The following is a 24309-nucleotide window of genomic DNA, read 5'->3' as shown; positions in this document are numbered from 1 at the left end:
CAGGCTGGCAACACAACCCATCTGGAACTCTCTCTCCTGAGTCTGGAGACCCCCTCACAGTACTTCTCACCCCCCTCCCACCCCGCCATCAACCAGAATTGAAAGGTAAAAAGAAATCAATGAGCCTCCACTGGAGAGGGAGGCCATGCCGTGGGGTGGGGTTTATCCATAAAAGCTCCACCAAAGAGCTGACTGTCCAGGCCCCTCATGGAGCTCAGTGGGATTTTCCCAGCTGGACAGACTCAGTCTGACTCCCCATCCTACTGCACATAAGTCCTCTTGGACGATGGCAGATGTGGACATCCAGGTCGTGACTGCTTAGAGCCCAGAGGGACCCAGAACAGCTGCCCCGGGCTGGATGAGCCTCTGCTTCGTCTTCCAATCCAAAGTCTATTTATTAACCTTGGCAAGTCTATACTCATCACAGCCATTAGCACATGAAAATGTGTTTGCCAAGCTTGATTTCATTCATTGTGCATTTGGGAAATAATTTTGATGGCACCTATTTACTTGTTGGGAATTCCCAGGCGAAATGAAGTGACGTGAAAGTCATGTCCAACTCTTTGCGATGGCATGGACTATACAGTCCATGGGATTCTCCAAGCCAGAATACTGGAGTGACGCCTTTCCCTTCTCCAAGGGGTGCTAGTGGTAAAGAACCCGCCTGCCAATGCAGGAGTTATAAGAGATGTGGGTTCCATCCTTGGTCAGGAAGATCTCCTGGAGTAGGAAATGGCAACCTGCTCCAGGATTCCTGCCTGGAACATTCCACGGACAGAGGAGCCTGGCAGGCTGCAGTCCATGGGGTCGGAGAGTCGGACACAACTGAAGCGACTTAGCACACGTTACACAGGGGACGCTGTGCAGTCGGCAAGAACAGAAACTTCCAGACTAGTGACCTGGCCACTGGTTTTCTTCCACAGAGACCACAAGATGTCTCTGAGATTAGCAACATTCTGAGGACTCCACTGGTGACAGGAACTCACCTGCCTCTCTGCTTTGGATGGTCTTGTTCTTCAAATTCTCAGGGAAAATTTTCTGAATTTGTGAAATGCATAACCTTAAGAAAAAAGGAAAAAATCCAGGAGTTAACATTGACACTTTTCTTGATCTGCAGTACCCTTCCAGTGTAAGCATCCCTAAAGCATTCCTGAACCAAACTTATCACATCTCTCCCATTGGGACAGTTTCCTCAGGTCCCCAGGGGCCTGCCAGTCTGACAAACTGTCAGCTCTGTCTGACAACCAGCTCAAATCATTCATTCCTATTGCCAGTTTGTGAGCATCTCTTACCACGGACGTATGTGAGGTTGCATCTGGATGCTGAATGACACCTTTTTGGGTGAGTGTCTAAAACAAACCCTAGCATATAGTAGGTGCTCAATAAATAACCACTGGAGAAAGGAAGAGAGGGTTCTGCACACGTCTGGGAAATTAACTCAGCAATACTTCTGGTTAGGGTCATGCATGCCCCAATATGTCCACCATCAAACTCAAATTCTACCCAAGGGAGTTCCCCAGTAGCCTAGCAGCTAAGATTCTGAGCTTTCACTGCCATGGTGCTGGGTTCAATCCCTTGTCAGGGAACAGATCCTGCAAGCTAAGCAGCGTGGCCAAAAAATGAAGAATCCACTCTGAGCCAAACCCCAATCCTCTGCCAGGATATGGCACCACCAGCCTCCAGTTGCCCAAGCCAGTATCCTGAATGTTGTCTCACCTGATCATCTGCCCAGATCTAATGGGATGTCTTTTGAATTCATCCATCTCTCCTTGGGCGAATCCTTGCCCTTGTTGCTATGACCTTCATCCAAGCCACCAGTATCTCCCCCCAGTTGCCGCCAGGTGCCAGGCGTCCATCTGGTCCCCTCTGACGCACACACCACACTGGACCCTGACAAACCATCTGAAACGCCGGTCTGATCTTGCCTCTCTCCCGCCAAGAATCTTCACTGTCTCCCCCACTGCTTCCAGGGGCAAGCCAGCCTCCGTAGCGTGGCTAACCAGCTTCTGCCCGTCTCTGCAGCCTCACTTCCCTGACTGCCTGCTCCAGCCCTTCTCAAGAGCCGGAACCCAGCGCCTCTTGCTCCCCATCTGTGGACGCATAGCCCCCTCACCTTCTCAGTGGACAGACACCCACTCGTCCTCCAGATAAGCTTAGTGTTTGTCTCCTCTGGGGAGGCTGGGTGGGAAGCCCTCCCCACCGCCCGTCCCGTGATTTCCCCGTTAAAACTCCTGCTGCAGGGTCTTCTAGTCACCTATTTCCCCACACGCCCTCGGGGTTAGGCTCTGCAGCCTTTAGAGACAAAGTCGGCATTTATTTACTGCTGCAGCCCAGGCACGGCCATCACGCATGTGCTCGACAATACCAAGGATTGGGTGGTGACAAAGATAAGACGCTTTCCCCTCAGCACTAGACTCGCCCCACTGAGCAAAAAGGCAACAAAGCCTGTGTAGTCACACAGTCACAGCTTGAAGGCAGTCATTCCAAGAAATCCAACCAGCCAGGGACACTTGCCACAATCCAGCCAGGGTCACCTCTGCCATCCTGTTTCCCAGTGATGCCGGAAATCTTGGTGGACCAGGGTGTCTGCAGGAGGGCTTGGGTAGGGGAGCCTGTGTCCAGAATAATATTGACCACATGCTGCCATTTCCAAGCAGAAATGATGATTACAAGTGAGTCAGCCTCAGGAAGGCAGTGGGAGCTGGACTTGTTTATCCCACAGGAGCAGGGGGACTGACCCAAGCCAGACTCCAAGCCCCTAGTGGCTTGGGTCACACATCTGGCAATAGCTGGCTAAGGTCAGGAGTTCAAGCTGTGATCTCAAAATGGAGCAACAGGTTTTGGAAATGATGGGGCAATGGCCAGGAACTCAACTATCCTCAACAAACATCCGAGTCATGGGTTGAGCCAGGAGACGCCAGGCAACAGGAGTAATCCCACTGCCTTTCCCTGGTGTCTTGGCTGCTTGCCAAGATAGATCGTTTATCCCGCAGGCTCTGCAGCTCCCGAAGTTGAGGCTCATTTCAGGGTCATCGGAAAAGCTGACGGAACACATGGGCATCTATGGGTTGTCCTCTTCACTCTGTGGGCCTAAGTGGCCTGGGATCAAGCAGGATGTTGGGAACATGCTGTAAGTCTGGGGCTCACACCCAAGATGGAGAAACAAGAGAAGAAAAGGTGCAGGGCGGGTGGGGGGACTCTTTCCTGGCAGTCCAGTGGTTAAGACTTTGATTTCCAATACCGGGAGTGTGGGTTCGATCCCTGGTCAGGGAGCTGAGATCCTACATGCCTTGGGGCCAGAAAGCCAAAACATGAAACAGAAGCAATATTGTAACAAATTCAATGAAGTGAAGTGAAAGTCACTAAGTTGTGTCCCACTCTTGCTACCCCACGGACTGTAGCTCACCAGGATCCTCTATCCACCGGGATTCTCCAGGGAAGGATATTGGAGTGGGTTGCTATGCCCTCCTCCAGGGGATCTTCCCAATCCAGGGATCGAGCCCAGGTCTCCCACATTGCAGGCAGATTCCTTACCAACTGAGCCACCAGGGAAGCCCAAGAATACTGGAGGGGGTAGCCCACTCTTTCTCCAGGGGATCTTCCTGACCCAGGAATCAAACCAGGGTCTCCTGCATTGCAGGCAGATTCTTTGCCAACTGAGCTACCAGGGAAACTCTAACAAATTCAATAAAAGACAAATAGAATAACAAATAAAACAACAAATTCAATAAAAGAGAGAGAGAAGAAAAGAGGAAAGTCTATTAAGTTTCTCAAGGACAAAAAGACTTCTTGCAGCAGACCATCCAAAAGGCTGTTGACCTGATACCTTCGACATGCAAAACTGAAAGGGAGTGAGTGTTAATAGCTCAGTCGTGTTCAACTCTCTGTGACCCCATGGACTGTAGCCTGCCAGGCTCCTCTGTCCTTGGAATTCTTCAGGCAAGAACACTGGAGTGGGTTGCCATTTCCTTCTCCAGGGGATCGTCAACATGCAAAACTCCAATTTAATCTTGTGGGAAGAGCCATGCAGACCTTGGACCTGCCTCTGGGACTCGGTGCTTCCCTTCCTAAGAGGGAGATGGGGACCACGTGGTGGTCACTAGGGGCATGAAAAGGCTGATTCTTGGTACACTTGGCGCTGAGCACTCAGTCCTATCAGCGCTACCCCATGGATCATGGTCTCCGGTCCACCTCTCCCAGAACTGCTCTCTGATAAAAACCGACGGGTCCCTTTATATCCTTGGCTCTTGGAGTGACCTCTTCCCACTCTCAGAGTGGACTCGGCACTGAGATCAGAATGGGAGCAAACATGAGGCAGGGTCATCTTTTCCTGGTGTCCAAGCCCCCTAAGCCTCCGGGGAGAGGTCCTTCCTCAGCCATACTTCTTCATCCTGGATCTCTGGGTTCAGATGTTAGTTGTGTCCATACATACCAAAGAACCCCAGGGACACTGCATGACACGTGTTAATTGGGTATTTATTTCCCAGACTCCATTCTAAACTCTCAATGAAGTATGTTGCATAAATTCCCACGGCAACCCTGTAAGAGAGCATCCCCAATTTGCAAATAAAGAAACTAAGGCACAAAGAGGTTAGGTTGTTGGCAAGGAGCCTCATCTCTTAGGTTCCTTCTCCCTGAAGTCCACACCCCAGTCCCAGTGGAAAGAAGCATAATAAAGACAGAGAGATGGAGTTGTCGGCATCTCTGAGTGATGGAGCCAAAAGCTCACTGAGCCACAGAAACCCACAGACACAACCACAAGTACTGTCCAGCTGGGCAGAACCCAGGGCATTGACCTATGAGAGGCACAATTAAATTTCTGAAATAAATGCGAAGCTGGGAGCTAGTTAACTCAGCTTTCCACTGCCAGTGATCTGCTTTACAGAACTAGTGAAATATGGATCGATCCAGCGCCTGTCAAAGTCAACAGCGCCCCCAAGTGGGAGAAGCAACAATAACAGCATCGGCACCGAGAACAGGCTTGCTGGTGGGGGCGGTCCGAGGGCTAGGGGGCAAGTGCCCAAGGACGTGTGTGTTGTGAGTACCGTTCAGGACTCCACCCTCCCCGTATCGATCTTGTTAGCTGACAAGTCTGAACGTGCAGAAGGGTTACCAGAATAAGTCCTTTATTTTATTACCTAAGTTAAACAAAACTTTTGTTAGGCTCTCCAAGTTTATGTTTCCCATGACCACTTGGAATAAATCCCCACTGCGGAAATAAAGAAGATGAACTTTTGTGTTTGTTAAAGAAAAGCAGTTCCTCCCACACTAGTGGACTTCATCCATGGCCCCCAATACACAGCCTTTTCCTGCAGGAACTCCAAAGTGTCTTTCCTGCCCCTCGACTTTGATTTTGATCGTGTGACTTGCCTTGGCCGATGGGATGTTAGCAGACATGAGGTGGCTGAAGGCTTGAACAGCACAGGTGCAACTGGGCTTGCCCTCCTACGCTCTGCTGTCACCACAACAAGGACATACCCAGGCTAGTCGACTGTCTCAGGAAGACGACAAGGGGCTAATGGAGCAGATAAAATTCACAGTTGAGCTGAGCCTACATGGACTGACCGCCTAGGTGGTCCAGGCCTAGGTGATCGCCTAGGTGGGACACCAGTCGTTGGCTGGCAGAGCACAGGGCTGACATTCCCCCAGATGGAATGGCCAGGATTAGTACTTAAAACTGCTGCTCAGGCTATACAGATACATCTCTATTCATTGAGCATCTAACTATTTGCCAGGAACAACACTGATCATTTTCAGTATACCATCTGATTTAATCCTCCAGGTTGCTCTTCAAGTGTGTGTGTGTGTGTGTGTGTGTTGATTGTTCAGCTGTGTCTTACTCTTTGTGACCCCATGGATTGTAGCCCTCCAGGGTCCTCTGTCCATGGAATTCTCCAGGCAAGAATACTGGAGTGGGTTGCCATTTCCTTCTCCAGGGGATCTTCCCGATCCAGGGATCGAACTCATGTCTCCTGCATTGCAGGTGGGTTCTTTACCATCTGAGCCACCAGGGAGGCCTTAAATCTACAGCTCTTCAAGGGAGATGATATCATCACCATTTCACAGACGAGGAAACTAAAGCTCAAGGAGATTAAGCCACCGGCTGAAGGTCACAGAAACAGTGAATGGAGGAGAAGGAATTTCAACCCTGTCAAATAAGACTACTTTGGTGATGCTAGTGGTAAAGAATCCGCCTGCCAATGCAGGAGATGTGAGAGATGTGTATTCAGTCCCTGGGTCGGGAAGATCCCCTGGAGGAGGGCATGGCAACCCACTCCAGTATTCTTGTCTGGAGAATCCCATAGACAGGGGAGCCTGGTGGGCTACAGTCCATAGGGTTGCCAAGAGTTGGACACGACTGAAGCAGCTTAGCACAACACAAGAGTCCTAAAGCCCAGCACCAATGGCCATTATCCCCCAGGCCACCACTCCCAGCTTAGCTCAGCGATTTCGCAAACCGAGTCCCAGAGACCTCTGCCCCTGTGGCCCAGTCACCCTCCTCAGGCTTCTGGATCAGTTTGCCTATGTTCCCAGGCCCAGCTCCAGCTCCTGGCCCTGGCGCTAAGGAACACAACAAACTTTGGCAAAAATCCTAAGGTTTCTTCAGAGCTCTAACCAAACAAAATATAAAATAAATTCAAAATTGTTTAAGGCCATGAGTGGCCAGTGCCAAAAATAGCAACTCATAGCATTCAACTTTTTTTTTTTTTAAGCTAGGATCATCCGAGAATTTGGAGGCCAAATCCAGATGGGTTCGGGTTTATTCATGTGTGCAGTACCATCATCTGTGGGGTGGGGGGCAACAGAGGGAGGCTGGCTGGTGGGTCTAGAAACAGAATATGTGGCTACTCTCTCTGCAAACGTGGAACCTGGAGCTCTTCTGGGCCAGCTGCCGCCCAGGCACAGCCCACGCTCAGGTAGATCAGACTGAGCCTTCACAAGGCAGGTGCCGCCGGTCCAAGGAAGTACCGGCAGCCAGGTAGGTCCAAAGGGCCAAGGAAATGAAGTGTTCCTTTGGCAAAGGGGTCCAGCTCTGCTTCCCCAGGAGAGGCAGGAAAGGACTTGTAACCTGGAGAAGTGATGCTCCAAGCCATCTGCTTAGAACACTCTGGGAGGGACCAGGGAGCCCACTTTTCCCCCTGCTGGACATGCATGTTCCTGGGGATGGGAGTTCACACTCTGAGCGGGGCCATCTCACTGTGTTTGTCAACAATCCAACTGATAAACTAAGAATCCTTTTAGAGTCCAAAGTTCCCAGTACAAAGGAAAATCTAGGGGGAAAAAATCTCCATTTCTCTGGACTTTTATCACCACCCACAGACATTCTCAAAGGAAGTTGTCACCCTAACCCTGTCCATCCTTAAGGGCTGGTCCCAAAGGCAGCCTTTTTGCAAATACCCAGGACAGCTCACCTCTCCAGCCAGTGTGGCCCAAGTACTGGGCACTTCCCAGAAGGGCAGCTCACCCTGCTGTGGGCCTTTGAGCTTCCTACCTGTCTGGGTTCTTCAGAACTTCATCAAAGTCTATGCTGGCAGCCTTGCACATCTGGGAGAGCCCCAGCAGGTCTCCCGAGAAAGGCTGTCTGGGGAAACGCCACCGGTTGGTTGAGCCAACGATTCGGCGTTCCAGCCGAGGTTTCTGCTGCTTGGGAAGCAAAGAAAGAGAGAACGTCTTTTTTTTTTTTTTTTTTTTAACCTCTCATAAATACCAGATTTTCCAAACTGTATAGCAGAAAGGAAATTTAAGACAAAATTTAAGGAGCTGATTAATTTTCAAAGCTGGCCAATATTTCTCCAGAGTCACGTTCTCAAAGCAAATCTACTGCGTTTTGGAAACAGAAGACTTTAAGCCACAAAGTAATCTGGAATTTAGCATCTGGGGCAGGAGGTGCCAGGGAGAAAGGTCAGGGAGAAAGATACCAAATTCAGGAGATCTGGGGCAAAGACTTTTTTTTTAAATTGCACTAAAATACACAAAATGTCTTTTTTTTTTTTTTTTTTTTTCATGCTAAAGCTCCAATACTTTGGCCACCTGATGCAAAGAACTGACTCATTGGAAAAGACCCTGATGCTGGGAAAGATTGAAGGCAGGAGAAGGGGACGACAGAAGATGAGATGGTTGCATGGCATCACCAACTTGATGGACATGAGTTTGAGCAAACTTCAGGAGTTGGTAATGGACAGGAAAGACTGGTATGCTGCAGTCTATGGGGTCGCAAAGAGTCGGACATGACTGAGCGACTGAACTGAACTGAACTGAACTGTGACTCACATGGTAAAGAATCTGCCTGCAATGCAGGAGATAAGGTTTTGATCCCTGGTGGAAGATCCCTGGAGAAGGAAAAGGCTGCCCACTCTAGTATTCTGGCCTAGAGAATTCCATGGACATCCATGGGGTCGCAAAGAGTTGGGCACAACTAAGCGACTTTCACTCACAACCATGACAACGATCTGGTTCACAACATTGTCATTACTGCAAAAGCAGGCTTTCTATTTACCGAGTCATCACTCTCAATTCCCCTCCCCCCTCCCACTCCCTGGAAACCACTCATCTGCATTCTTTCTCTATGGATTTCTTGAAATTTTATATAAATGGAATCCTATAATAGTGGCCTTTTATGTCTGGGTTTTTTCCCTCGGCATGTTTCAAGGTTCATCCATGTGTCAGAATTTCACTCCTTTTGACATTCCATTGTGTGGACAGACCACCGTTTGTTTATCCATTCATCAGCTGGTAGAATGATACTCAGATTGTTAGAACCTTCTGGCCCCTGGCAATAGTGCTGTGAACATTCACATATGCGTTTCTGTTTGAACACCTGTTTTTAGTTCTTTAGGTATCAACCCAGGATTGTCACTGGGCAGAGACTTTTCCTTAGACATCTTCTTGAGGTCCTAGGATTCAGCAATTTCCTTAAGGAAGCCTCAGGTGTGGTGGCTCAAGGAAACTTATCCAGGACAACTGCACCATGAGAGACCCGTAGGAATGGGTGAAATTGCTTCTAAGCCACACCAGGGACCAGCAAGGTGGTGGGAGGGAACGGACCGCGGAACAGAGGGTCTGAGTTCAAGTCTTGTTTCTGCCATGAACTAGCTGTGTGACCTTGGGGGAAGTATTTGCTCTTTTCATCCTCTTAGGCCTCATAGGTTAAACGGGAATAATGCCAATGATAATGAGGATGAAGGTGAGTATGAACCATGAGGATGAGGATGCTGTTAAAATGATAAAAGTTTGGGAACTCTGCTTTAGTATAGCGCCTGGAATATGGTGGGTGATTGTGGAGTCTGACTCTAGATACAGCCCTGCTGAAGTGTGAACAGTGGTCTCTGACAGTGGGGCTCCAAACACACGTCCCCCCACCCCCGCCACCAGCAGAGTCAGCCAGTAAAGTCTGAGGTCCCTGGGGGTGCGGGACCATCCCCCTGAGGGAACCCAGTGGCACACCGGTCACCCGGGGCTTCTGTTCCTCACCATCGCCTGCCCTCCTGTGAAACCGAGCTGCTTACCGGATTCAGCATTTTCATGAAGGATCCTGGAAACTGCACAAAAGAGGAGCACCTGGAAGGTGAAAGAGGTAAATTTTAAATTTTCAAAAACACTTCCAAAGGGTGTCTTCAAAACATTATGGAGGAGATTGGCTCAAAGAATCTGTATTTTTGCCACAAAAGGAATGAGTAAGCCTCAAATGTGGGTGAGTGAGCAAATCAAGTGAAAATCTAATTTTTGAAGGTACATTAGTAGAAAGATGATTCTCTGCTATTGTGCTGGGAAAGTGGCTCAGATAAAGCGAAACAGGAGCTAATCCACAATTTTCTACTCTTTACCCAGGTGATGGGAACCAATGGAGACCTATCTGTGGACCGATCATGTAACTAGTCATTCAGATAAGGGCACTAAAAGGGGTGATATTAACAGTTATGTCTGGACAGTATATGTTGGCCAGCACCGTCCTGGAGCATTAGGTTGGAAATAAAGTGCACACTGTGGGGAAGGATAGTGGGGAAGAGATAGGGAGTTTGGCAAGGTCAGGTACACACTGGTATAATTAAAATGGATAACCAACAAGGACCTACTGTTTAACCCAGGGAACTCTACTCACTGTTATTTGGCAGCCTGGATGGGAGCAGGGTTGGGGAAGAATGGATGCATGTATCTGTATGGCTGAGTCCCTTGCTGTTTATCTGAAAATGTCACAACATTGTTTGTTAATCAGCAATACAAAATAAAGCATCTTTCTAAAAAAGAAATAAAATGCACAGTGAGTGTAATGTGCTTGAATCATTCCAAACCACCACCCCAGTCCATGGAAGAACTGTCTTCCATGAAACTGGTCCTTAATGCCAAAAAGGCTGGGGACTGCCACCTTAAAGGGTTTTGAGGGTCAGTTCCTGGGTCACTCTAATCGGCAGGAGCTACCTGAAAGTGTGCCTGAGCTCTCAGGCCCCTCCTGCCTCCCAGCCCAGACCCCCCGAAGCCCTCCTCTGCCAGCTGACCACATGGAACCAAGTCCAAGTAGTGCCCATCACTCGGGACGTCCTCTGTGTCTCCAACGCGGATGGAAGTGCCAGCGGTACCTGCTGTCCTGAGGCTTCTTGTCCGCCGCGGGTGTGCTCACGGGGAGCTAGCGGAGCGGAGGCACTCTTGTTAAGTCGGTCTCTGAATGACAGGACAGCTGATGGCCCTTCACCTTCTGGGGCTGAATGCTCGGAGCGCTCATGACACGCGGGGCTCGCTGTTTTCTTCCTGAGGGCAAGGAGCTTTGGCAGGGGAGCCGGCCTTTGGATTCCTCAGGTCTTTGTGGGCACCATAGCAACATCAAGGAAGGTTCTGAGCACTTCCTGTTCTAGGCTCAGTCCCCTTGTAGGCTGGGGGCTGTGGGAGGGATAGAGTCTTACAGAGATGAACTAGGGTGCCCCGACCTCCACCTCAATCACCCTCCTTAGGCGTGCAACGTCGTTACCGTTTCTATGTAGCACCAGGCTTCTTACAGTGCCTGGGGGAACGCAAAACTTTAAAAGGGGCCACAGTGAGAACCAACCCCCAAATCCTCAGGCCTCATCTGTAACCTAAGATTAGACTAGATGGTAACGATGACCCTGTAAGTGAGATAGCAAGAGACACAGATGTAAAGAACAGACTTTGGGACTCTGTGGGAGAAGGCGAGGGTGGGATGATTTGAGAGAATAGCATTAAAACATGTATATTCAGTTCAGTTCAGTCGCTCAGTCGTGTCTGACTCTTTGCGACCCCATGAATCGCAGCACGCCGGGCCTAAATAGATCGCTAGTCCAGGTTCGATTCATGAGCCAGGGTGCTCAGGGCTGGTGCACTGGGATGAACCTGAGGGATGGGATGGGGAGGGAGGGGGGAGGGGGGTTCAGGACGGGGAACACATGTACACCCATGGCTGATTCATGTCAATGTATGGCAAAACCACTACAATATTGCAAAGTAATTAGCCTCCAATTAAAATTTTTAAAAAAGATTAGACTAGAAGGTTCTCATATCACTCCCAGCCTTGACACTCTGAGGAGCTCCTTTCCTAGCTCTAGTATCTAGAAATGCTTAGACAGAAATATTTAAACAAAAACTGGGGTGTTTTACATTATTCAACGGAGAAGGCAATGGCAACCCACTCCAGTACTCTTGCCTAGAAAATCCCATGTAAGAGGAGCCTGGTGGGCTGCAGTCCATGGGGTCGGGCACGACTGAGCGACTTCCCTTTCACTTTTCACTTTCATGCATTGGAGAAGGAAAAGGCAACCCACTCCAGTATTCTTGCCTGGAGAATCCCAGGGATGGGGGAGCCTGGTGGACTGACATCTATGGGGTCACACAGAGTCGGACACGACTGAAGCGACTTAGCGGCAGCATATTATTCAAAGCTATGCCTATGACTTACTTTGCTGGTAGATGATGTTTAATCTGCTCTCTCTGAGAACTGTCTAAAAGTTGGCGACAAGGCTGAGACCCTTCATTCCAGGGGCCAAGGTGGAATCTCATAGTGTTCTGGGTGCCTTGGTCTGTGAAGCCTGTGAGGCAGGGAGGTGGGACCCTCCTCTATCACACCCATGGAGCCTCACCCATCGAAGTCCTGGACCTCCACCCCAGGGCTCATTGAAATGCCAACAGTAAAAGGGGCCTGGAGTCAGTGCAGCTCGTTAAGGCCTGAGGGTCTTCAAGCACAGCCTCTTCTAAGTCACATAAATTATATAGCAAGATAGGAGAGTAGCTACTCTACCTACTGGTAACTGTGTCCTAGAAACTATAACACACTTGATCAAGGAGAGGCACCTCCGAATGTACCTCCCTCCTCGCCCTCAGATCTGTGTTTCTACCCCCCTGGCACCCACTTCCTGCTGTGCAGTCAGTGACAGAGGAGTGTCCGCTGGGGGCTTACCCACCCCTGTGTCCCCCCAGAGCCCAGCACCAAACTCGGCCCCTGGGCCACGTTCAACAAACGTCTCAGCTTGGATAACTGGAGATACCAGTCCATACCCACCACTCTGTCTTTGCACGTGGATAAGCACTGTGTGTGTGTGTATGTGTGTGTGTGTGTGTGCGCGTGTGTGTGTGTGTGCGCGCGTGCGTGCGTTTCTCTGTGGGTCAAGGTTCCATCTCGGCAGAAGTTTGTCTGCAAATAAGCAGATTCACTCCCTCACTGTGGGTCCCTTTTATCCACCCAGCTTTCCCCAGTCACCTGTCCCTGGAGTGCAGGGCCTCATGTAAGATTTCAGTTTAAGTTTGAAAGATTTAGCAATCCCACTCACTCCACTTGGGCCACCCCCTCCTCCACCAACGCTCTCAGGTACCACTTCTTACGGCACAGAAAACAGGCCCTTGGGCGCCCTCTGGTGTCCACCCTAAGAAAGCATCCCAGGGTGGCACACTTCTCTGTCCATTAACAGGAACCCTGGCCTTGGCTGCATATATCATTTCCTCCAGTTCTAAGCTCGAGCATCCAGCTTAACAGCTCATTCTAAGCTGAACGTCCTCTTTACATACATCTCTCCACAAATCTTGGGAGCTGAGTTACTAGCCAAAGTCAAAAACAACAAATGCAAATGAATGGAAATATCCCCCCTCCAGTATGCTTCCCTAAGGGCTTCAGACGGCAACTGAACAACAAATGCTTCCCTAAAGCTCTTTTTCTGGTGGTGTCCAGTTGCTTGGTTGTGTAGTGACCCAGCCCCATAGGTCCAGACAAGTCAGAAATCCCAGGACTTCAGTGGTCCCAAGACTTCAGGGGTTCAGACACCAAACCTCACTGAGCACAGCTCTGAGCTACAACCACATTGTACCAAAATCTCCTGCGCCATAGTGACAGGATTCCAGTGTGAGTCCATTTTATTCTAGAACGCTCCAGGGATGAGGCGCTCACTCCCTTCCCAGAGGGTCCCAGATGGTCCATTTCAGCCATTCCATCTGGTGACTCATGTGGACAGGCGGTGAGATACATGGGAAGGAACACCTGACTTGGCTCTGGTTCTAGCACTGGCTTCCCTGATGGCTCAGATGGTAAAGAATCTGCCTGCTATGTGGGAGACCTGGGTTCGATCCCCGGGTCAGGAAGATCCCCTGAAGAAGGGAATGGCAACCCACTCCAGTATTCTTGCCTAGAGAATTCCATGGACAGAGGACCCTGGCGGGCTACAGTCTGTGGGATCACAAAGAGTTGCACACGACTGTGTGACTAACACACACATTAGCACTGACTAGCTGTGTGACCCTGGCCATGACTTTATCCTCCCTTGGTGGAGAGCGTAGACTCAGAGCCTCTGGGGCCTGGCAGTTTGGAGCATCTAGGTCTCAGAGCCTGAGTGTTGGCTCTAAAAACTCTGGTTCTAGAAGAATCAGGACGCTGACAGTGTGTGTGTGCAGTGGAAGGCCCCATGGGTATCGGGATCAGCTGGCTCCCAAGGAAGGGGAAGCTGTCTGTGCACCGGGTCCAGGCCAAGGCTGGAGTCCTAAGCTAGTCAGTCCCAAGCCTGCTTACCCTGCTCACCTGGTCCTTCCCTCGGGAACCACGAAGAAGGCTCTCGTGCAAGTTTCCCCCTTTCCCCCTCTACCCCCTGATCGGCCCTAGTGCGTCTCCACCTGGTCCGGCTCCCCTCCTCCTGGGAGCCGTAACAATGTCTTCAGTGGCAACTGTCTCCTCATCTGTTGGTCTCATCCTCCCTGAATAATAATAAAAGCTACATTTTAAAACATCGACCCTGGCCCGCCCTCTTCCCGCCATCTTTTCGTGCCGCCATAATGGTGCGCATGAATGTCCTGGCTGATGCTCTCAAGAGTATCAATAATGCCGAGAAGAGAGGCAAACGCCAGGTCCTTATTAGGCAGTGCTCCAAAGTCATCGTCAGGTTTCTAACAGTGATGATGAAGCATGGTTACATTGGCGAATTTGAAATCATTGATCACAGGGCTGGGAAAATTGTTGTGAACCTCACAGGCAGGCTAAATAAGTGTGGAGTGATCAGCCCCAGATTTGATGTACAACTCAAAGATCTAGAAAAATGGCAGAATAACCTGCTCCCATCCCGTCAGTTTGGTTTCATTGTACTGACAACCTCAGCTGGCATCATGGACCATGAAGAAGCAAGACGAAAACATACAGGAGGGAAAATCCTTGGATTCTTTTTCTAGGGATGTAATACATACAAATAAAATGCCTCAGAGGAAAATAAACAAATAAATAAAACATCGACCTGGGCTTCAGGGAGGGCTTCTTGGAGGAAGTGACATTAAGCATGAGCCTCAAGGGGGTAGGGATTGGCTGAGAGATACAATGATGAGGCAGGGGTGTCGCAGGTGGAGGGAACAGCACGTGCTGGACTGGAGTGGAGGAGAATGTCCATGTAGTCTGATGGCGGGAAAGGGTGGGAACAGAGGCTGGGGTGTCAGAAAGGGAGCAGGGTCCAGGTCTCCCAGGGCTTGGAGGCCCGAAGAGTCTGGGTTTTGTCTAGTCCTACCCAGGTTGTTTTTCCCAGCTCCTAATAAACCCAAGGGCTTCCCAGTGGCTCAGGCAGTCATAAAGAATTCATCTGCAATACAGGAGACATGAGTTCAAACCCTGCGTGGAGAAGGGGATGGCTACCCACTCCAGTATTCTTGCCTGGGAAGTCCCATGGACAGAGGAGCCTGGCGAGCTACAGTCCATGGGGTCACTAAAGATCGGACTAAACAACAAACTGTCCAAAAGACCGACGTGAACTCTCCAGATTCTGCCGTTGCTATTTCAGGGAACCCCGAAGCCTGGTTGGGTGCCACCAGCCTGGGGAGGCGCCACGGGTCCATCGACTGCAGAGGGAAACACCCAAGAGGCCAGAAGAGCAAAGCCACTCAGGTCAGCCCAACAGTGTGCACGTGGGGCAGCCCCACTCCCCTTCCCACCCATTGAAATAAACGAGCAGGCTTTTCTTCGTCTGTAAAAAACAATAGTGGAGCCAGCCCCAACTCAAGGCAGAGCCACCCATCAGACGAATGAAAGAATGGGCGTGAGGGCCACGGCAAGCATCAGAGAGCATCCCCTATCCCCACTTCTCTTCCCACCACTTCCTGTCCTGACCTCCCGGGGAAGGACTCTCTTAACCTGGGGAAAAGCAAAGGACTTGGCAGTCACCGAGGATCTGGAATTCAGTCTCCTGGCTGAGTGATTCAGTCAAGTCCCCGGGGTTTTTTAACCTCTTTGAACCTCTGTTTCCTTCTTGTAAAATGGAAATAAAAATAATTCTCACGCACCAGAATATTTCGAGGGTGAAATGAGCTAGAGAACGCTTACCTTGAGGGTGCCCCCGTGGGTGCGCACGTGTCAACATCCTTCCGCCTGTCCGGTGCCTTGCACATGCGCACACCTCCACCCCGGCCGCGCAGGGACACCCGCCTCGCCCTGCTCAATTTTTCAAACGCAATGTCCTGGAAAGCACAGAGGCTTTGCTGAGAAACCTCGGCATCCCACAAGGGCCAAGGATTTCGTTAATGGAGCTGGTCAGGGAGTCGGGCAGCCCTGTCTGGGCCCGTCACCTCCAATGCGGAGCAAAGTCCTGCTTCCCCAAGCCTTCCCCCAGATTCACCTGTTCCTGCCCGCCGCTTACTTCTTTCTTTCCGACTCAGAAGCCTGGAGTGGGGAGGGGCGTCGGCAGGGGTTGTCCCTGGCATGACCTCGGGCCCCTCAGATCTCACATCTAAGGAGCTAGTCCCCAGAGACGTGCCCCCTCCATTGCCAGCGACCCCTCCCTCTTTTCTCTCCCCCGCCCCAGGCCCCATCCTCAGAAGGTAATTTTAGTATCTCCCTAAAGTCACCTATGAGAGCCCCAAATGAGCTCTCAGAAAAGAAAAATGATACAAGAACCTCAAGCTGTCAACTGACTTGGCAAATTGAACTTCTAAAAAATGCTGAGATCTCAAAGGTTGCAATGCCAGGAGGTCAGGTGCCAGCTTCTCCTGTTCCTCCTGCAAAGCCAAGTAACTTAAATGGTCCTCAGCGGCCACCACCTGGGCGAACATTTGCAAGCACAGGTGCCATTATATGAGGCTTCCCAGGTGGTGCTAGTGGTAAAGAACCCGCCTGCCAATGCAGATGGGAGTTCATCCCTGGGTGGGGAAGATCCGCTGGAGAGCACGGCAACCCACTCCAGTATTCTTGCCTGAAGAATCCCACGGGCAGAGGAGCCTGGCGGGCTACAGTCCATAGGGTTGCAAAGAGCTGGACATGACTAAAGCGACTTGGCACGTGCACGTGGCATTATATACACTGAGTTAGGAAAAAAGTGGCTGATCCCAGCCCACAGGGGTCCCCGAGGCCAGGCACTCCCCATGGTGGCCCTGTGGGCAGGTATAGTGAGGTGGCTAAGCTGGAGGGTAGCCTTGGACTTCTGGCCTCCAGAACTATGAGCGGATAATCTTCTGTTGTTTAAGCTGTGAAGTGATTTATGACGGCCATCCTGGGAAAATGGACACCTCCCCCACCCCTTTACTCCCCGTATATACCATCCTTCCAACCTGGGGTCCCTGGGAAGCTCTGGAGTAATTAGAGAATCTAACCGCCCATATCCCTCGTTTAATCTCCAAAGTGGCCTAATTATCTGTCACCCATGGTGAATTGCCCACCTTTTCCTATTCCCCTGGGACAGGAATGGACATTTCAGGGTTGCACAGGCTAAAGGAATGAGCAGGAAGAGTGACAGCCTGCTGCTTCTTTGAGCCAATAAAGGGAAGTAGATTTTGCCCCCTAAAGTCAAAGAGAATTTGTAGAAAACAAAGTCCAAGCTAATTTAATACACTCACTTAATTATTTTAGTAGCAAGTCAATATTCCTCAATTGCTCCATCTTAGAAACACAGCCATGATAACAAAGGAAACATTATTTAAATCTGTGGCCAAAAAAGTGAGCCTAGATAAAGAGAGCAAAAGGCTAAATCTGATATGATTTAACAAGGGTGAGAAAAGACCCAACCCTTCCCAGAAAATAAATCATAGCCACACTTTTTGCCAAGATCCAAAGAAAAAAAATTTATTTACAATAGAGAATTTTATTTGAAACATGCATTTTTCTTTTTTCTTTTTTTTTTTTAAACAAATCAGCAAATGCAGATCAAGTTTACACTCCTTAAGGCAAGAGTCCCTTTGCAAGCTGTACATGATCATATTAAATCCAAAAGCCGCTCACCCTGGAAACTCATGTACAAAGGGCAAGGCCAAGGTCAGCGATTTGTCTTTTATTAGAGAATCAGACAATCTCCCTGATACAGGAACTCTGAGGTCAACTTGCTATGAATTATACTAGGAAAATGCAAACCAATAGCAAGAAATTCTGATCGTCTCCTTAGTACTGCATACAATCAAATCAACTTTATTTAGAAAGGAAATACAGTAGTGCATACGAAAAAGTGAAAACAGAGCCTGTCCACATAACCGGAGGGACAGCAGTGTGCGACGGTCATATTGCACGCAACGGTCGAGTCCAAACATTTGGTTCAGAGTTAGCTTTTCCCCATTTTGGCAATCAGTTCATCACAAATCTTGGTGAGTTCTTCGATCTCTTTATTCTGCAAGTGAAGACAAAAAAAAGAGGTTGCTGAAATCTCCTGGTTGTTGGAAATCAAGCCAATCAGAATGGTCACTGGGCTTTTTAGTGTCATCCGGGCTGACTGGTCCCCCTGAGGATATCTAAAGCAGCAAAAGAAATGACCTGGAGCCAAGTAACCTGTACATCCCAGCTCTAGCTGTGTGACCTTGGGCAAGTTACACAACCTCTCTGAGCCTCAAGTTTCCTTATCTCAAAAGTGTAGATGATCACATCCGTCCCTCTCAGAATTTAGTGAGGTAAGAAATGCCAAGCTTCCTAGCACAGTGACCAGCACAGAGTATGGCTTAACCAGCATTCATCACCTCTGCTTATTTGTCCCCAAGGCTGCGGGCACAAAAGGGTGGTCTGCGGTGAGCTCTTCGGTGGCTCTTTTTGAGAAATGCCACCAGAGGCGTTAAGCAATTCTACTTGGATGGGACCCGTAGCATTATTCAGAGGATGCCAAGTGAGGCGGTGCTGTGGATACAGGGCATGCGGAGAGGGGTGAGGGCAGACACAGGACATCTGCAGGGGCTTCTTGGGCCACACCTTGCCCATCCTCTGAAGCCCCCTCAAGAGGAGCCAACCATGTGTTCATCTCACAGCAGAGATCTTCAACACTGTCCATTCTCCAGCAACAGGCATCCGACGGGGTGGGACCTCCATCCGGACGGTGGTGGCTTTGCTCTCAGATGGACTAAATGCCATGCCTGATGCCCATCTGGCTCAGCAGCCAGTCTTGGCGGGTCCTCTCCAACGGGGCGAGACCTTTCTGTATCCCTGGAACATGGTGCAGCCAGCTTTCCCTTGAGGTCCCCGTGGAATGCGAGTCTTAAGTCACAAGGCTGTGCTCTGAGGCTGCACTGAGGCTCTTCTCTAGAAAGCTCCGGGCCTCCTAAGACACAGTCCAGCCGGGAGCCACGTGCCCTGGGTACCCGGGCTGGGCTCCAGGTGCCACTCATCGCTGAGCCGGTGCTCCGGAGGAATCCGGCCTCCTTAGCAGAGGACGTTCAGTCCTGCCTCCAGTCCCCACGGGGAGACAGCTCCGCCAGGAATACACCTCAGCCTACCTCCCGCCTAAAGTCCTGTGCTCTCGGAAGCACTGAAATGCCTGTTGGGGGATGGATTCTGCATGGGACGCAGGACAAGCCACTAATCCTGGAATTCCTGTTATCACTGCTCGGGCTGCTCGCAGTGATGTTTCATGTTACTGGAGCACTTTTAGCACATGCTGGTCAGCGTGCAAACCCAGCGCAGGCCCTGGATTGCGCTCTGTTCTCATTGTAATCTCTTAACGGAAGCCATTATTATACCTCTACTTTTCAGTGAGGAGACTGAGGCTCAGAGACGGTAAGTGTTTATGCGTAAGGTCACACAGTTGGTCAGACACAGCAAACCTGAAACACGAATTCCAGTCGGCCTGGTTCCTAACAGCTTGGCTATTTCACGTGTTAGGCACAACACCTAGTGACTGATGACGCAGGGGCACGAGCAGAACCACTAGCTGTGGATTCTTGGAGGTTCTCCAAGCTCTATCCTGGCGCCGTCAGCCACCAGCCAGGAACCTGCCCTATCACAGAGCTCAGCTCACCAAGCAGAAGTCCCAGGTCCTTTATCAAGTCTCAACTGGGCGAAAGGCCCAATGCCTTCACCTAAGAGATGCCTGGGCTGGGGGATAGGGGGAATAAGGTTTCTGAATCTCTTGAAAACAGAGACCACCCCCTCCATATCACTTGGAGCCCTTTAGGGAAGAACTCATGTGGATGACCCACTCCTCCTGAGTTTTAGTTTAAGACAAAATTATGTTTGCGGATACATTTTTTTTTTTTTTCTGTTATCCAAATCAGTGCAGAGCTTACTTGCTTTCTTCCTTGTCTTCTAGTTGGCTAGAAAACCTAACATCCATCATCTTCACTTTGCAACTATGATCATCTGAACAGGCCAGGTGCCTTTAAAGCATCTCTCCTGACTCTGGTTTTAGCTCTATTGTTCTAGCTAATATCCTGATGTGATTTAAATACCATCATACCCTGATGGAAATAGGAGGGAACAACTTCACACCTTCAAGATCTTTCGGTTTAGTCCCCCAGCATTACAAACCTAGGTGAAGTGCCGGGCCTGCCAAGGGGCAGGATGGACGGCAGGGAGGTGTGGGGACCTGAATCTCCTGAGTTCCGAGCTCTTTCCCTGAGACTGTGTAGGGGATGTGAGAGGTGGTATCCGCCCACTGCAGAGGTTAGTACTGCTTGGCCCAGAACCCCTGGGGCCCAGCCAGCCATCCTGGAAGCCAGCTGGGTGCTTCGAGAGGAGCAGAAGCCATTTGGGAGACTGGACTCCTGATGCCACCTGCCTTTAAAGTACCCCCACCAATGCCCATCAAGACCCCAGTGCATGAGAAGCGCTGTTATCCCGGGCCACCAGGCCCTCGATGACCATCCTGGGGCTCAGTAAATCAACCAGAATCGGGGGTGCATGTCTGGAAATCCAGGGAGGGAATCTGACTAGCGCACACTCACTCAGAATCAGCCTCACGGCTCTCCTGGGTGGAACAGGCTTTTCTGTAGGACACCCAGGGAGTTGGTGTGTAAGGTGACCCAAGCCCTTGACTTGGACATCAGGAAATCTGGGCGTAAGCTGAGAATCCTCAGGAGTATTCCCCTCTAATCCTCGGGAGTAGGAGGACACCTGGGGGCCCTTCTGACCCTGGCACTGCCCATGTTCTGCAGGTGTCTCTGCCCAGGGCGTTGCCTGGTGGGTACCATCCTGCTCGCTAGGTGCAGGGGTTAAAGCACGATGCCTGGCACACCATAGCTGCTGAGCAAACATCTGACGAATGAATGTTGAAAAGGAACGGAAAATGACAGTTCCAGGGAAGGCAGAAAGGGAGCCAGTCTCAGGGCTGGGTTAACCTAGAGGGAGGGCAAGGGCAAGGCCATGCCCACGAAGCATGACCCTGCCCCAGGAATGCCTGACGAGTGGCCCAGAGTGAGAAGCCCAGCTCCGTGTGTCTGAGCCTCTGAGCTGCTGTGGGCGCAGAGAAGCCCAGCCTCCGTGTGTCTGAGCCTCTGGCCAGCTCCGCCCGCCTGTTACCTTCTGCTCCAGCGTTCTCTCCAGAGCGTCCACTCGCAGCTGCTCCTTCCGTAGGCTGGCCTGGTAGGCAGCCTGTTCCTGCTGGGCCTTGCCCCGGACTTGGGCGATCTCGGCGTTGGCCCTGCAGGAAAGGGTTGGGGATGGGGTTCAGAGATGATCACTCTTCCCTGGAGACGCCTCCCACCCTCTTCCTCCCCAGTCTGGGGAAGTGTGCTTGCTCAGTCGCTTCATTCGTGTTCGACTCTGCGACCCCATGGACTGTAGCCCCCAGGGTCCTCTGTCCATGGGATTCTCTGAGCAAGAATACTGGAGTGCATGGCATTGCCCTCCTCCAGGGGATCTTCCCGACCCAGGGATCGAACTTGTGTCTCCTCTGTCTCCTGCATTGGCAGGTGGGTTCTTTATCACTAGCGTCACCCAGGAAGCCCTTCAAATCTGGGCAGGGGGAACCAACCATCTGGCTCCAGCTCCCTTCAACAGGGCCCTGAGCACAGGAGCCCATGAGAACCCCTGTCCCTGTGATGCCAAGGTACTTCCAGTGGGTACCCTGGAAATTGCAACATGCATCCCTCACTTATCAAGATGGATACTGATGGAGTGTGTTATCCTAAACTGTACTGAAAAATGCAGCTGGATGATCCACTCAGCTGTGGGATTGGGATTGGGAATTATCCATTATCCCAAGGCAATGGCAGGGGTGCCAGGGAGCTCCCAGACAGCCTCGGCCAGGGCTGGCTACTGAGGGGCCCTTGGGAGCAGACTCCGGGCGGCCTTACCTGTCCAGCTTCTCCTCCGCATGGACCTTCAGCGCCTGGTACCTCTGTTCCTCCTTCTTTACTCGAGACAGGTACTCTTGTGCACACTTCTTCAGCACCTCTTCATTCTGACAACGATAGAGCACGGGGGTCAAGCCCACAGAAGAAAACCTAAGGAGGGCTGGGGACCCCGAGGGCTACGGATGTGGGTGTAACCCCTGACCGCCGCGTCCTACCCCCCATCCGGCGAGGATGGCCTTCGAGAGCGCTCCCACGATCCTCCCAACCCGCGCCTCCTCCCCTACCACGCGGGTCTCGCCCTCCCTCCCCGGGAACGCCAGCACACCTTGCGGAAGCCCTCCAAGACCTCCTTCATCTTCTCGTATCTCCTGAAGAGATCGGCCAGGGATTTCTCCACCGAGTTCAGGTCGGCCAGGGCCTGCTCCTTCTCCAGGACCAGCTGCTGGACGGTCTGGTGGGAGACCGACTTCTCCCTCTGTTCATCCTCTGGTGGGAGACACAAGGAGCACAACGATGGAGCCCACAGCTTCTGGACCTGGTCTCGGGGGCCAGCAGAGGCGTCGGGTGCAGCTCAAGTCTGACCTGTGGGCCACCTAGGACCTCAGCTTTCGGTTGACACAGACCCACTCCCTCGAGCCCGCCCAGACTCCGCCTCTAAAGGAACAAAATCCACGGCTCCATCATCCCAGACCTGGGCCTGTGCCACATTAGATGGGATGGAAATGAGCCAGTATCCTTTAACCTGATCACTGCAGCCCCTTAAACTACCTTGGAGACCCTGCTGATTCTATTTGGTTGTTGATAGCATAAGGACCAATCCATAAGGTAAAAAAGAAAACGTCGCTCCTGAATTGGGTGTTGAGCCAGAATAAAATGTGCTGCAGATGGAGCTGTGAGGGAAGGAACACCCCTTCTTAAGCATGATGAGGCTAAAGAGATGGGCACTGGAAAAGAAAAAGGCTTCTTCACCCTTAAAACATCCCATTAACCCCAAGCCCACATAACCGTGGCCCTGAAATCCTGCTCTACAAAAACGGCCATTTCTTTTGATGCGGCGAGTGTCTTCTTTAATTCCCAGGAAAATGGAGCTATTTCTGTTGGAGTGACTTTCTTAGTGTTGCACAAAACAATTAAATTCTGGCCCCGCCTGGAGTGGCTGATCCTGGTGGCATGCTCTGTATACCAGTCTGTCATTGGTCTGCGTAGGGAAGGAGCCGCTTGCTCTGATCGGTCTGGAACTTTGCTGGCAGCAGAGAGTCCGTGGAGGGGAGCACCCCTGCTTGGAGCTCCTGTCCGTTCTCAGGTCACCTGGGGGGGGGCGCCTGGGCCAGAGGATGGACAGCAGCTGTCATCGATGACAGCGCCACGGCAGAGCAGCGGCCTGTGTGTACTGGGCTCCTGCACGTGTCAGGCGCTGGGCTGACCGTCCTCTTGACTCAGTGCCCCTCAGCCAGCACCCGGCAGTTGGTCTGGGCTTTAAGTAGTTCAAACCGGGTCAACCCCTCCTCCCAGGGACCCCTCTTTGCACTGGAATAAACCCCCACCCCACATGCTCTCTGCTCTCAGCACTGCTGCAACTCTGCTGGGAAAGCTGACCTGGAGCCCCCCGTGGCCCCACCTCGCTCAGAGACACCTTCCCTGAACCCACGTGGGAAACGCCTCATCTCCACGCCCAGCATGGGCTTCCCTGGTGGCTCCGTGATAAAAGAATCTGCCTGCCAACGCAGGAGCCGCAGGTTCGATCCCTGGGTCAAGAAGATCCCCTGGAGTGGGAAATGGCAACTCACACCAGTATTCTTTTCTGCTAAATCCCATGGACAGAGGAGCCTGGCAGATTACATACAGTCCATAGAGTCGCAAAAGAGTGGGGCACGACCGAGCGACCGAGCGACCGAGCAACCGAGCACCCAGCACCATGTCTGGCAGTGACCACTTCTTATCGTTATTCCAGACGTGTGGGTGTGCATGTGTTTGTATAAAGAATGCACACTCCACGAGGGCAGGGTCCTGTGAGTCTGTTCTGTCCACGGCTCTGTCGCAGGCCCAGAACAGGGCCTGACTCACAGGACGCAGCAATACACGCCTGTTGTCGTGCAGTGAATGAATGAGCAGGGCAGCCCTAAGGCTGAACTCCAATCTCCCGCACAGGAGAAGCTGAGTACTTGTTCACTGAGGATGCAGCAGAGCCAGAACCAGACCCAAGGCTGTGCTCGCAGCTGCGTCTCTACGTGAGCCTCTTACTAACACAACTGGAAGGATCAGTTCATTTCAGTTCAGTCGCTCAGTCATGTCTGAATCTTCGAGACCCCATGGACCATAGCATGCCAGGCCTCCCTGTCCATCAACAACTCCCGGAGTCTACTCAAACTCATCTCC

The 24309-nt window shown here is 51.2% G+C and overlaps 3 protein-coding genes across 6 annotated transcripts in view; 1 reads left to right on the top strand and 2 right to left on the bottom strand.

Annotated features, from left to right (window-relative positions):
- The window catches only part of BTBD16 (BTB domain containing 16), a 49531-nt gene extending 40007 nt beyond the window's left edge, over window positions 1-9524 (bottom strand). Inside the window, exons 1-3 of the mRNA XM_068961744.1 lie at window positions 9507-9524; window positions 7493-7641; window positions 987-1060 (exon numbers count right to left, since the gene is read on the bottom strand). Coding sequence (XP_068817845.1) covers window positions 987-1060; window positions 7493-7641; window positions 9507-9524 — 241 coding nt within the window. The remainder of the gene's footprint in view (window positions 1-986; window positions 1061-7492; window positions 7642-9506) is intronic.
- Window positions 9525-14253: 4729 nt separating this feature from the next.
- On the top strand, window positions 14254-14664 carry LOC138070424 (small ribosomal subunit protein uS8-like). The gene has a single exon (XM_068961654.1). It carries the CDS (start codon window positions 14257-14259, stop codon window positions 14644-14646), a length of 390 nt encoding a protein of 129 aa, XP_068817755.1. The 5' UTR covers window positions 14254-14256; the 3' UTR covers window positions 14647-14664.
- Window positions 14665-17578: 2914 nt separating this feature from the next.
- LOC138070571 (transforming acidic coiled-coil-containing protein 2-like) overlaps window positions 17579-24309 on the bottom strand; it is a 154370-nt gene continuing 147639 nt past the window's right edge. For all 4 annotated transcript variants that reach the window (XM_068961862.1, XM_068961865.1, XM_068961863.1 and 1 more), the window contains 4 exons: window positions 22259-22419; window positions 21934-22040; window positions 21158-21278; window positions 17579-18047 (listed from right to left, as the gene is read on the bottom strand). In XM_068961862.1, coding sequence (XP_068817963.1) covers window positions 17982-18047; window positions 21158-21278; window positions 21934-22040; window positions 22259-22419 — 455 coding nt within the window. In that variant the 3' untranslated portion in view covers window positions 17579-17981. The remainder of the gene's footprint in view (window positions 18048-21157; window positions 21279-21933; window positions 22041-22258; window positions 22420-24309) is intronic.

This window comes from Capricornis sumatraensis, chromosome 23, assembly GCF_032405125.1.
Source record: "Capricornis sumatraensis isolate serow.1 chromosome 23, serow.2, whole genome shotgun sequence".
Lineage (NCBI taxonomy): Eukaryota > Metazoa > Chordata > Mammalia > Artiodactyla > Bovidae > Capricornis > Capricornis sumatraensis.
This window is presented reverse-complemented; position numbering and strand designations above follow the sequence as displayed.